The sequence below is a fragment of the Elephas maximus genome, chromosome 8 (assembly GCF_024166365.1).
Source record: "Elephas maximus indicus isolate mEleMax1 chromosome 8, mEleMax1 primary haplotype, whole genome shotgun sequence".
NCBI lineage: Eukaryota > Metazoa > Chordata > Mammalia > Proboscidea > Elephantidae > Elephas > Elephas maximus.
In genome coordinates this window covers 59,913,290-59,927,397 of record NC_064826.1, presented here as the reverse complement: position 1 = coordinate 59,927,397, position 14,108 = coordinate 59,913,290, and the positions used below count along the sequence as shown (strand labels likewise).

Below are 14,108 nucleotides of genomic sequence, written 5' to 3'. Positions count from 1 at the left end.
TACAATAAACTGATATAAAAATATAAATGCCTCTCTCTGGTAAAATAGCTGTAAGATGGTACACGTGATTATGAATTGATTTGGACATCCCTGCTTTCCAACATCTCCCTCTGTGTCAGTTTTCCACAAAGACCTTTACCATAATAACAGCTTTGTCAGACGCCTATTCTGTTTTGATGAAGTTACTTAGGGAAGGTCTTCCCTTCCTTGTTAGAATGGGGCCTGGTGGGATTGAGGCTCTAATAGAAGTGAGATGGGCTTTGACTTGGTGGGAGGGGAGAAGGGGCAAGTCTAAGGTCACAAAAAAGCAGAGAAATCAGTTAGCTTTAGAATCTTTCTGTTCTTCACTACTGATTTTGCTATCTGACCTTGCACTTCACTAATCTTGCAGTCTCAAATGTGACTCTGTACTTCCAGGAGTTCAGTAGAAGTTAATATTTGAAAAAATTGAATGGTCTCAAAAGACTGAACTAGTGCAATTGAGTATATGAATTACATATTCTACAACGCACTTTTTTTTGAATAGATTAAAGCAAAGTTTGTATATACAAGAAAAAAAAGGAATAGAGTGAAAGATTCCCATCTTATAGAAAAGAGCTGACATACCAGATATAATTCATTGGGACGTTCATTTACTGGAGAACACAATACATTAAAAGAGAGCACTTGCAAGGAGCCAAGTTACAGCAAATACACTGGCACTATTTCCTGGATCTATACCTAGAAAGGAATAAGCTTAGAAGGGCCTGCCAGCATTTGCTTGGCATCTTGCACGGGGCACTTGAAGAGACAAGTTGGGTGTCAGTTCCTTGTATAAAATTAAGGAGAACATCACTTGGATTTTTTTCTGTTCTGTATTTCAGGTACTTTAAGAGTTGATTTTGAAGGTAGAGGTCTTCAGGACCTGAAAGGATGCCTAGGTATGCCTAATTGTCTTCCAGTACAATATCTGCTCATCATTAAATGTCAATAAGCTTAAAAGCAATCTCAAAAATAATTTCTCTTCTGCTATTTTTTTTTTAAACATTGCCTCTAAAAGCTTGAAAGGTAGGAGAAAAGAAGTCTTTCATATACTGAAGAGATGCAGAGATACCAATCATGGGTTTTTGCTGGGCTGACAGTGCACTTACCGCTGCTGCAAATGCATTTTATATAATTCGGTGATGTGAAAAAAGATGCCTTGCCACACACGTACAGGCAAAAATTACACCACAAGGCTTTGTATTAATTTTCATCTACACTATATGCCCTGCTTAATCAAATGTGTTGTCCTTCTGAAAATAGCTTTCCCTGAGAAGCCTGATGTAGCCATCTTCCATTTGTTTCCTTTTAGGATTACATCTGGGTATTTGAGCTAATTATTAATACTATCATTAAATATATTGAAAACATTGACATTTTCTAGTTCTTTCTAGACTTGAAACATCAATTAGGGAAACTGCTGGATGTTGGGAATATTGTTTTATATTTTTGCTCAATTGAATAGGATTTTGTGGGCTTTAAGAACGTGTTAAATATCTTTAACTTTGATGATTAAATTAGTGCTTTTTAAACCCTTCACTTGCTGAGTCAAAATAGCTCATCCTGAATAAAATTTGAAACAGAAGCAGGGTTTTTCCTCAGTTCTCACAGTGGCACCAACTATGACTTGTGTTTTTTTGAGCTTGCATAGGAACAAAACCTTGAGGTCTTTGTACTGGTTTTGGATTATCTGGAAGTATTTTTCTAAGCTAATGAGATTTAGCCATATTAATGATCCTATTACCAAGAATGGAAACCCTGGTGGCGTAGTGGTTAAGTACTATGGTTGCTAACCAAGGGGTCGGCAGTTCAAATCTACCAGGTGCTCCTTGGAAACTCTATGGTGCGGATCTACTCTGTCCTATAGGGTTGCTACGAGTTGGAATCGACTCGACGGCAGTGGGTTTGGTTTTGGTTTGATTTTTATTACCAAGAATAAAGGGGACGCTGGTACTTCATGTTATGCCATGACAAAGTAGGAACTGAAATGATCACTTTTCCACACCTGCAATCAAGCATCTGTAAAAAGCAAGGCTTTGGGTAACCAAGTACTTGATGCCACAGAATATTTTAGGGGAAACACAGTCTATGATGCTGTTGCTTGATATATCTAAGTGTGCAGGTGAACGTGAAGAAAGACAATGGTGATCTCAAGGCTCCAGATTCAAGGGACTAGAATGCTTCAATGACTGCACCCAAATAAACCCTTATCTACTATAACCCCAGGGCTGAGATTTCTGAAAACCAAACTCAAAGTCTAATCTTGAAGATGACTGAATTTCAATGCAAATTGAATTTACACCTTGCAGAGTTTCTCAAGTTAAAGTTAGCACATTGATTGGGAAGGAGTAGAACCCCAATGATTGAGATGGGAATAACATAAGGCATATTAATAAGTGGTTAATCTATACTTCAGCACTGAGGTACAGAGCATTAAATAGGGAGAATGATGCTGATCTGCTAGTTCCCTTTATTGGATAGGGCATCATTTGTACCTGTAGCTTTTCCAGGCATCCTCTTTTAGCTTCTCTGACTCCCAGGCCAGGCACATACACAGCTCCGTGATGAAAGGTACCAACTTCTTCTGGAGGTGACTGTCATAGTTGAGATTAGAAACATTGAGACAGACAGGCTTTCCAGTGGCTTCATTGGTTTAACTCTGTAGGTTTTAATTATCTTGCTCTGTTTTTGTTGTATGCCATTGAGTCTGTTCTGACTCATAGTACCCTATAGGACAGAATAGAATAGCCTCGTATTTTCTAGGCTGTAATCTTTATGGGGGGCCCTGGTAGTGCAGGTTAAAGTGTTCAACTGCTAACTCAAAAGTTCAGTGGTTTGAAACCACCAGCAGCTTCATGGAAGAAAGATGTGGCAGTCTGGAAAGGCTCGGGGGTTGCTATGAGTCAGAATGAACTCGATGACAGTGGGCTTGGTTTTGTTTTTTGGGAATCTTTATGGAGCAGATTGCCAGGGCTTTTCTTTCATGGAGCAGCAGATGGGCTCAAACTGCCAACCCTTTGGTTAGCAGCTGAGTGCTTAATCATTGCATCATCAGATTTCCTTATCTTGCTTACCCCTCTTTATATTAAGTTTTTTCTTCCTGCCTGTGGGCCCTGTTGACCTACAGTGACTTTAGTTTCACCAACAAAAGCAGAGTCAATAGCTTTCCACAGAGCTCTTCACCAGCCCCTCTTGCTGTCCAATAGAGCTGATGCTCTAGCCGTTGCCTTCCAAACTTTTACTTCGATATCTGCTCCCATATTTGGATAAGGTTTAGTCCCTCTAATAAATCCCTTATTCTGCAATACTCAGAATGGATCTGCTTCTCTGAACAACTCTAACTGATGCAACAGTCATCCTAATTATTCACATTCACTATATTGCCAATGTTGTTACTATTTATTTCTACATCTGAAATCTAAAATATAAAACAAATTTGATGTTTCGAACATTATATTAGGGTTTTGGATTAATTGAGTGAAATTGAAGGATGGATTAATTGAATGAAATTGAACGATAGCTTTAAGAAAATGTTCGACATTTATTACTGTGAGCCTTAAATTAGGTTTTTATTCTTTTTTCATTCCTCACCTGCTGAGCCGAAACAGACCATTCTGAACAAAATTCATTATAAAAACAGGCTTTTTCTCTTTAATTCTTACTCCCTGGAGCCAACTGCAGGTTGTGATTTTCTTTTTCAGCTACAGTGTTGACTCTTGGGGAACCTATAACTCCTGTGCATGTGTTTTTTGAAGGTTGGCATTAAAAGTCCCAAAATTACAGGATCATGGGGAGAATGTGTCAGCTTTGGTGTGGTGGCTTTTTGTGCCCGAATTGTTATAACATATTTAAATGTTAGTAGTATTCCTAACTACATACAATTTTCACTGTGACTGGAGCATGGTATTTTTGCTAGGCCATGAAGCATACATTAGAAAAAGAAAGGAAGAGAGAGAAAAAGAGTTTCTCTATGCTTTTATCTACTAGAGATTTGATACGTGATATTACAGGCTTCTTAAATTTAACAGAGAGCAATGCTCCCCTTCACTGTATCTTACACCTAGGAAAAAGCCTAATAAAGAAAACCATTCGGGTTCTGGAGAGAGAATCTCAGGTGGATTCATGACAGCAGAACGCACTTTTGACTTAAGACTATTGTATTAACATCACTTTGCAATAAAGGAATTGGGCTATATAGAAGCTGTTAAATAAATATCATAAACAGGGATCCTAATGGTGATCAAAGTTATATCAAAGGAGTTTATTATATATTTGCATAATGCCCCAGTGCTCTATGTTCTTTATCACTGTGAATCTTTCCTGTTCAGATGAAATGATAAAATAATTAAAAAAAAAATCACATTATATTGGATGGAGCTTTATGTAACATTCTTTTTAGTCTATAGAAAAAAGATGAAACAGTCCTTATTTCTTTTTTTTTATATTAACTTTTATTAAGCTTCAAGTGAACGTTTACAAATCCAATCAGTCTGTCACATATAAGTTTACATACATCTTACTCCGTACTCCCACCTGCTCTTCCTCTATTGAGTCAGCCCTTTCAGTCTCTCCTTTCGTGACAATTTTGCCAGCTTCCCTCTCTCTCTATCCTCCCATCCCCCCCCAGACAAGAGCTGCCAACACACTCTCAAGTGTCCATCTGATATAATTAGCTCACTCTTCATCAGCATCTCTCTCCCACCAGCTGACCAGTCCCTTTCATGTCTGATGAGTTGTCTTCGGGGATGGTTCCTGTCCTGTGCCAACAGAAGGTCTGGGGACCATGGCCGCCGGGATTCCTCCAGTCTCAGTCAGACCATTAAGTATGGTCTTTTTATGAGAATTTGGGGTCTGCATCCCACTGATCTCCTGCTCCCTTAGGGTTCTCTGTTGTGCTCCCTGTCAGGGCAGTCATCGGTTGTGGCCGGGCACCAGCTAGTTCTTCTGGTCTCAGGATGATGTAGGTCTCTGGTTCATGTGGCTCTTTCTGTCTCTTGGGCTCCTAGTTGTCGTGTGACCTTGGTGTTCATTTTCCTTTGCTCCAGGTGGGTTGAGACCAATTGAAGCATCTTAGATGGCCGCTTGTTAGCATTTAAGACCCCAGATGCCACATTTCAAAGTGGGATGCAGAATGTTTTCGTAATAGAATTATTTTGCCAATTGACTTAGAAGTCCCCTCAATCCATGTTCCCCAGACCCCCGCCCCTGCTCTGCTGACCTTTGAAGCATTCATTTTATCCTGGAAACTTCTTTGCTTTTGGTCCAGTCCAATTGAGCTGACCTTCCATGTATTGAGTGTTGTCTTTCCCTTCACCCAAAGCAGTTCTTATCTACTGATTAATCAATAAAAAAACCCTCTCCCTCCCTCCCTCCCTCCCCCCTTCGTAACCACAAAAGTATGTGTTCTTCTCAGTTTTTACTGTTTCTCAAGATCTTATAATAGTGGTCTTATACAATATTTGTCCTTTTGCCTCTGACTAATTTCGCTCAGCATAATGCCTTCCAGGTTCCTCCATGTTATGAAATGTTTCAGAGATTCGTCACTGTTCTTTATCGATGCGTAGTATTCCATTGTGTGAATATACCACAATTTATTTACCCATTCATCCGTTGATGGACACCTTGGTTGCTTCCAGCTTTTTGCTATTGTAAACAGAGCTGCAATAAACATGGGTGTGCATATATCTGTTTGTGTGAAGGCTCTTATTTCTCTAGGGTATATTCCGAGGAGTGGGATTTCTGGGTTGTATGGTAGTTCTATTTCTAACTGTTTAAGATAACGCCAGATAGATTTCCAAAGTGGTTGTACCATTTTACATTCCCACCAGCAGTGTATAAGAGTTCCAATCTCTCTGCAGCCTCTCCAACATTTATTATTTTGTGTTTTTTGGATTAATGCCAGCCTTGTTGTTGTGAGATGGAATCTTATTGTAGTTTTAATTTGCATTTCTCTAATGGCTAATGATCGAGAGCATTTTCTCATGTATCTGTTGGCTGCCTGAATATCTTCTTTAGTGAAATGTGTGTTCATATCCTTTGCCCACTTCTTGATTGGGTTGTTTGTCTTTTTGTGGTTGAGTTTTGACAGAATCATGTAGATTTTAGAGATCAGGCGCTGGTCGGAGATGTCATAGCTGAAAATTCTTTCCCAGTCTGTAGGTGGTCTTTTAACTCTTTTGGTGAAGTCTTTAGATGAGCATAGGTGTTCGATTTTTAGGAGCTCCCAATTATCGGGTTTCTCTTCATCATTTTTGGTAATGTTTTGTATTCTGTTTATGCCTTGTATTAGGGCTCCTAGGGTTGTCCCTATTTTTTCTTCCATGATCTTTATCGTTTTAGTCTTTATGTTTAGGTCTTTGATCCACTTGGAGTTAGTTTTTGTGCATGGTGTGAGGTATGGGTCCTGTTTCATTCTTTTGCAAATGGATATCCAGTTATGCCAGCACCATTTGTTAAAAAGACTATCTTTTCCCCAATTAACTGACACTGGTCCTTTGTCAAATATCAGCTGCTCACACGTGGATGGATTTATATCTGGGTTCTCAATTCTGTTCCATTGGTCTATGTGTCTGTTGTTGTACCAATAGCAGGCTGTTTTGACTACTGTGGCTGTATAATAGGTTCTGAAATCAGGTAGAGTGAGGCCTCCCACTGTCTTCTTCTTTTTCAGTAATGCTTTGCTTAGCCGGGGTTTCTTTCCCTTCCATATGAAATTGGTGATTTGTTTCTCTATCTCCTTAAAATATAACATTGGAATTTGGATCGGAAGTGTGTTATATGTATAGATGGCTTTTGGTAGAATAGACATTTTTACTATGTTAAGTCTTCCTATCCATGAGCAAGGTCTGTTTTTCCACTTAAGTATGTCCTTTTGAATATCTTGTAGTAGAGCTTTGTAGTTTTCTTTGTATAGGTCTTTTACATCCTTGGTAAGATTTATTCCTAAGTATTTTATCTTCTTGGGGGCTACTGTGAATGGAATTGATTTGGTTATTTCCTCTTCGGTGTTCTTTTTGTTGATGTAGAGGAATCCAAGTGATTTTTGTATGTTTATTTTATATCCTGAGACTCTGCCAAACTCTTCTATTAGTTTCAGTAGTTTTCTGGAGGATTCCTTAGGGTTTTCTGTGTATAAGATCATGTCATCTGCAAATAGTGATAACTTTACTTCCTCCTTGCCAATCTGGATACCCTTTATTTCTTTGTCTAGCCTAAATGCCCTGGCTAGGACTTCAAGTACGATGTTGAATAAGAGCGGTGATAAAGGGCATCCTTGTCTGGTTCCCGTTCTCAAGGGAAATGCTTTCAGGTTCTCTCCATTTAGAGTGATGTTGGCTGTTGGCTTTGCATAGATGCCCTTTATTATGTTGAGGAATTTTCCTTCAATTCCTATTTTGGTAAGAGTTTTTATCATAAATAGGTGTTGGACTTTGTCAAATGCCTTTTCTGCATCAATTGATAAGATCATGTGGTTTTTATCTTTTGTTTTATTTATGTGATGGATTACATTAATGGTTTTCTGATATTAGACCAGCCTTGCATACTTGGTATAAATCCCACTTGATCATGGTGAGTTATTTTTTTGATGTGTTGTTGGATTCTATTGGCTAGAATTTTGTTGAGGATTTTTGCATCTATGTTCATGAGGGATATAGGTGTATAATTTTCTTTTTTTGTAATGTCTTTACCTGGTTTTGGTATCAGGGAGATGGTGGCTTCCTAGAATGAGTTGGGTAGTATTCCGTCCTTTTCTATGCTTTGAAATACCTTCAGTAGTAGTGGTGTTAACTCTTCTCTGAAAGTTTGGTAGAACTCTGCAGTGAAGCTGTCCGGGCCAGGGCTTTTTTTTGTTGGAAGTTTTTTGATTACCGTTTCAATCTCTTTTTTTGTTATGGGTCTATTTAGTTGTTCTACTTCTGATTGTGTTAGTTTAGGTAGGTAGTGTTTTTCCAAGAATTCATCCATTTCTTCTAGGTTTTCAAATTTGTTAGAGTACAATTTTTCATAGTAATCTGAAATGATTCTTTTAATTTCATTTGGCTCTGTTGTGATGTGGTCCTTCTTGTTTCTTATTCGGGTTATTTGTTTCCTTTCCTGTATTTCTTTAGTCAGTCTAGCCAACGGTTTATCAATTTTGTTAATTTTTTCAAAGAACCAGCTTTTGGCTTTGTTAATTCTTTCAATTGTTTTTCTGTTCTCTAATTCATTTAGTTCAGCTCTAATTTTTATTATTTGTTTTCTTCTGGTGCCTGATGGATTCTTTTGTTGCTCACTTTCTATTTGTTCAAGTTGTAGGGACAGTTCTCTCCTTTTGGCTCTTTCTTCTTTTTGTATGTGTGCATTTATCGATTTAAATTGGCCTCTGAGCACTGCTTTTGCTGTGTCCCAGAGGTTTTGATAGGAAGTATTTTCATTCTCGTTGCATTCTATGAATTTCCTATTCCCTCCTTGATGTCTTCTATAACCCAGTCTTTTTTCAGGAGGGTATTGTTCATTTTCCAAGTATTTGATTTCTTTTCCCTAGTTTTTCTGTTATTGATTTCTAGTTTTATTGCCTTGTGGTCTGAGAAGATGCTTTGTAATATTTCGATGTTTTGGACTCTGCAAAGGTTTGTTTTATGACCTAATATGTGGTCTATTCTAGAGAATGTTCCATGTGCGCTAGAAAAAAAAGTATATTTTGCAGCAGTTGGGTGGAGAGTTCTGTATAAGTCAATGAGGTCAAGTTGGTTGATTGTTGTAAGTAGGTCTTCCGTGTCTCTGTTGAGCTTCTTACTGGATGTCCTGTCCTTCTCCAAAAGTGGTGTGTTGAAGTCTCCTACTATAATTGTGGAGGTGTCTATCTCACTTTTCAATTCTGTTAAAATTTCATTTATGTATCTTGCAGCCCTGTGATTAGGTGCATAAATATTTAATATGGTTATGTCTTCCTGATCAATTGTCCCTTTTATCATTATATAGTGTCCTTCTTTATCCTTTGTGGTGGATTTAAGTCTAAAGTCTATTTTGTCAGAAATTAATATTGCTCCTCCTCTTCTTTTTTGCTTATTGTTTGCTTGATATATTTTTTTCCATCCTTTGAGTTTTAGTTTGTTTGTGTCTCTAAGTCTAAGGTGTGTCTCTTGTAGGCAGCATATAGATGGATCGTGTTTCTTTATCCAGTCCGTGACTCTGTGTCTCTTTATTGGTGCATTTAGTCCATTTACATTCAGCGTAATTATAGATAAATAAGTTTTTAGTGTTGTCATTTTGATGCCTTTTCATGTGTGTTGTTGGCAATTTCATTTTTCCACTTACTTTTTTGTGCTGAGGCGTTTTTCTTAGTAAATTGTGAGATCCTCATTTTCATAGTGTTTGACTTTATGTTAGTTGAGTCGTTACGTTTTTCTTGGCTTTTATCTTGAGTTATGGAGTTGTTATACCTTTTTGTGGTTACCTTTTTATTTACCCCTATTTTTCTAAGTAAAGACCTAACTTGTATTGTTCTATATCACCTTGTATCACTCTCCATCTGGCAGTTCAATGCCTTCTGTATTAGTCCCTCTTTTTGATTATTGTGATCTTTTACCTATTGACTTCCATGATTCCCTGTTATGTGTATTATTATTATTTTTTTAATTAATCTTAATTTGTTTGTTTTTGTGATTTCTCCATTTGAGTTGATATCAGGACATTCTGTTTTGTGACCTTGTATTGTGCTGGTATCTGATATTATTAGTTTTGTGACCAAACAATATCCTTTAGTTTTTCTTGTAGCTTTGGTTTGGTTTTTGCAAATTCTCTAAACTTGTGTTTATCTGTAAATATCTTAATTTTGCCTTCATATTTCAGAGAGAGTTTTGCTGGATATATGATCCTTGGCTGGCAGTTTTTCTCCTTCAGTGCTCTGTATATGTCATCACATTCCCTTTTTGCCTGCATGGTTTCTGCTGAGTAGTCAGAACATATTCTTACTGATTCTCCCTTGAAGGAAACCTTTCTTTTCTCCCTGGCTGCTTTTAAAATTTTCTGTTTATCTTTGGTTTTGGCGAGTTTGATGATAATATGTCTTGGTGTTTTTCTTTTTGGATCAATCTTAAATGGGGTTCGATGAACATCTTGGATAGATATCCTTTCGTCTTTCATGATGTCAGGGAAGTTTTGTGTCAGGAGTTCTTCAACTATTTTCTCTGTGTTTTCTGTCCCACCTCCCTGTTCTGGGACTCCAATCACCCGCAAGTTATCCTTCTTGATAGAGTCCCACATGATTCTTAGGGTTTCTTCATTTTTTTAAATTCTTTTATCTGATTTTTTTTTCAGCTATGTTGGTGTTGATTCCCTGGTCCTCCAGATGTCCCAGTCTGCATTCTAATTGCTCAAGTCTGTTCCTCTGACTTCCTAGTGCGTTGTCTAATTCTCTAATTTTATTGTTAATCTTTTGGATTTCTACATGCTGTCTCTCTATGGATTCTTGCAACTTATTAATTTTTCCACTATGTTCTTGAATAATCTTTTTGAGTTCTTCAACAGTTTTATCGGTATGTTCCTTGGCTTTTTCTGCAGTTTGCCTTATTTCGTTTGTGATGTCTTGAAGCATTCTGTAAATTAGTTTTTTATATTCTGTATCTGATAATTCCAGGATTGTATCTTCATTTTGATTCTTTTGTTTGGGGGGTTGGAGAAGCTGTCATCGTCTGCTGCTTTATGTGGTTTGATATGGACTGCTGTCTCCGAGCCATCACTGGGAAACTAGTTTTTCCAGAAAATCCGCTGACTGGTACGCTGGCTCCAGCCTCTGAAAACAATCGCTGCCTCCCCGTATTTGTTCGTTCTCCATCTCTAAATCTGTGTTTGTTGTTCAGGGATCGTAGATTGTTATGTATGTGATCGATTCACTTGTTTTTCCAAGTCTTTGTTGCAAGAGGGATCCGCGGTAGCGTCCACCTAGTCCGCCATCTTGGCCCCGCCTCCTTATTTCTTAAAAGGTAAAAATTGGGACAGTTTTTAAGAGGTCAGGGATTGCCTTGTTTTTGCTCTATAGATAGGAAAAGAAAATGTCTTATTTCACATCCAGAATGGAAGTCATTCAAAAGTCAGAAGAGGAAAAGGATTTCTTGAGCTTTGGCCTGATCCATTGCAGCTATCATTTGGTGTAGCAGTCAACTAACCATTCACCATGTGAACCTGAATGGGCTCTAACTCTGCAAAAAAAACAAAAGTAAAATAAAGACCATAATAATAGTTGTGTGTAATGTTTATTAAATTGGTCAAGGGCTTCAGAGTAATATCTTTGGTAGGTCAGGTCACAAATTCTCTAAATTTGACAGTCCACTCAAAAGGAAAATGTAAGCTTTCAGACAGCTGCCAATTGTTAAAGAGTTTTTATCACCGACTGATCTTTCCTTGTGATTTAAGAGATGCTAGGGATTACATGAAGCTTAAGTCAGGCGGGCTTCCATTACTTTATCTCCTGTATCCTCTTTTCAGTATTTTGCTGCCATCAAGAAGTTACATAAATATTCCCAGGGTATAATCAGTCAGGCAGCCATCGTGTCTTTTCAGCTGGCTGTCAGGTCATTCTGGAGAAAATGAAGGCTTTACAGAACAGTGTAAGGTTATACATTGTGGGAAGCAGAAAAAAGGCATCTTTTTGTGTGCTAAAATATATTTCACCAAAATGATAGAAATCATTTTGCAACATCTCTCAAATTGCAGATGTTGCATTTCATCCTACGTGGGATAACTAAGGTTCTGAAAACATGGCAGTTGAGTTTCTGGACAGATTCTTGCCTTCCTTTTCATCTTTTCAAGCTCCAAAATGATCAGAGAAAAATGAAAACTTTGTTCCATTTTCTTTTCATTTCCATCTAAATAATATATGAATTAGTTTCCTTTAGTTGTATCCAAATAGTAATTCCTTCTCTCTTATAATAGGCCAACTTCTTTTTATAGCTGCTGTTTTATGCCTGTATGCCTGGATTCTCTTTGTTTTATACACATATGCGTGCACGCGTGCGCACACACACACACACGCACACACACAATTCTACATCTTTTTTTCCTCAAGAGCAAACATTGGAAAATCTTCACATGTAACGTCTTCTTGAATATACGATAAATGAAGCCATGTGCTGCATAACGTCCATTTGGGCAATATCCGACTGCATATATGACCATGGTCCCATAAGGTTATAACAGAGTTTAGAAACCCTGACTGGAGAACAGGTGTAGTAGATGTAACCTTGAAAAACAACGAAGAAAATTCTCCAGGCTGTTAAAGGATCGGCCCCATGGAAGGCTACAAGGCTAACGAAAAAGTGACAGGGACCTATATCAGACATGGAGAAATTGCTAATGATATGGATTGAGGACAAAACACAAAAGCAAACCCCTCTCATCACATTGACAATCACTGCTAAGAAGCAAAACTTGTTCAAGATGCTTAAAGAAGCAGGACCAGAGTAAGGTACCAAATTTAGTGCTAGCTCTGGGTGGCTCAAGTGCTTCAAACATTTTTTGCTACAGGATGTGAAAGTGAGTGGTGGCTCTGGGAGTGCTGCTGTGAAGGTAGCAGAAAAATTTATTAAAACCTTAGATAAACTAGGTGTTCACACAACATCAAACTCACATTACATCATATTTCACAGAAGGTATCATGGATATTAAGCAACTCATGATTGTATACATGGACTGAAAGAGAGTACTACTGTTTACCGCATCTTCTTTAAGATTCAAGGTCGCTCCATAGGTAGACTGAAGGGTTAACCCAAGCATTGAGGATCTATCTTATTTCCTGCTAAAATGAAGAAGGAAAAAAAAAAAAAAAACATACAAGGAACCTGACAAGAACTGTGTGTGGGGAAGGAAGATAGTGTTTTAGAGTTGGAAAGTCCCTTAAAAGATAAGTCATTGAAATGGGTACAATTAGGTGTTAGTGCACAATTTTTTGGTATTTGTTGCAGTAATAGGATATGTTAGATACTGTGTTTTAATAACAGCGTGGTTGGCACCTTGAGATTTGTGTATATGCTTATAATAATGCTCCTTAAATTTGAGGTCTAGTACAACATTTGCTAGAAGTGTGAACAATATTGTAAGAAGACCTATGAGTGGCCAGGTAGATAATAATACCCTATTAGATCCCTGAAGACACAAAATGTGTTTATTATTGTCCTTGTGCCTAGCAGATGCATGGCAGATGTTCAAGAGTTATTCATTGAATTTATGGGTGTTACCAGCTCAGAGGCCCTTATTTGTGCTCAGAAATACCCTCATTTGTTGACAAAGGAGAGAAGTGAGGTCCAGAGAGGTTGTGACCTCTTCAGGGTCATGTAGGAAAGTCAGAATTAGAACCAAAATCTTCTGAATTCAATTTCTGAATGTTCACTTGAGTCTTCTTTCTACAATAATCTCTACCTTGCAAAAGCAAAATCATGGCTGAGAAGTACATTAGCTCATGCTGCAAAACTACATGTGGATTTCTTGATTACACACTACAAGAATTAAATACTGTGCCACTTATTATAGCCAACAAGAGCAAAAAATTATAATGGTATTACTATTAGTCTATGCTTTGTGTGTTTTTGTTGTTATAGCCATGTCAACAAATACTGTGCTGTATTTGCCAAGTTTTATTCTTCTCTCGGTCTGATAGTTCCCCTTGGATTTTACTATAGTGACAGTGTCACTAAGTGGTCTTAGATTAAAAGTTGTGGTGGCTCTTCCATTGCAAGTAACTCAGAATAAGCACATATAATCTGAACCACCATAAATTGAAAGTTTATGAACTTCCATAAAAAGAAAGTGTTTTTAGAGGGAATCTGCATTTTTATTTCGTGAGACCTGTGATTTTGTAAAAAATCCTGTAGGGTGATGATAAAGAGTAAGCCTAAAGCTGCTGCCTGTTTCTTTTCCATATGCCTAAGACTGAGTTTCATCATTATCATTTTTGCTTCTTTAAGCCCATAAGTAAATCAAGGAATAATCCACGGGTACGTATGCAATTTTGTATTTATTGATGTCTCATCTTTTTCCTAAATAGCAGTAATATAATTTAGTAAAATGAACTGAATTAACAAGAAGGACAAAACTGAGACATAGTAAAAATA

The 14,108-nt window shown here is 37.6% G+C and overlaps 1 protein-coding gene across 1 annotated transcript in view; it reads left to right on the top strand.

The window, feature by feature from the left end:
• LOC126081573 (uncharacterized) overlaps nt 1-14,108 on the top strand; it is a 786,258-nt gene that overhangs the window by 219,062 nt on the left and 553,088 nt on the right. The window contains exon 4 of the mRNA XM_049893546.1: nt 864-920. Within this exon, the coding sequence (XP_049749503.1) occupies nt 864-920 (57 nt within the window). The remainder of the gene's footprint in view (nt 1-863; nt 921-14,108) is intronic.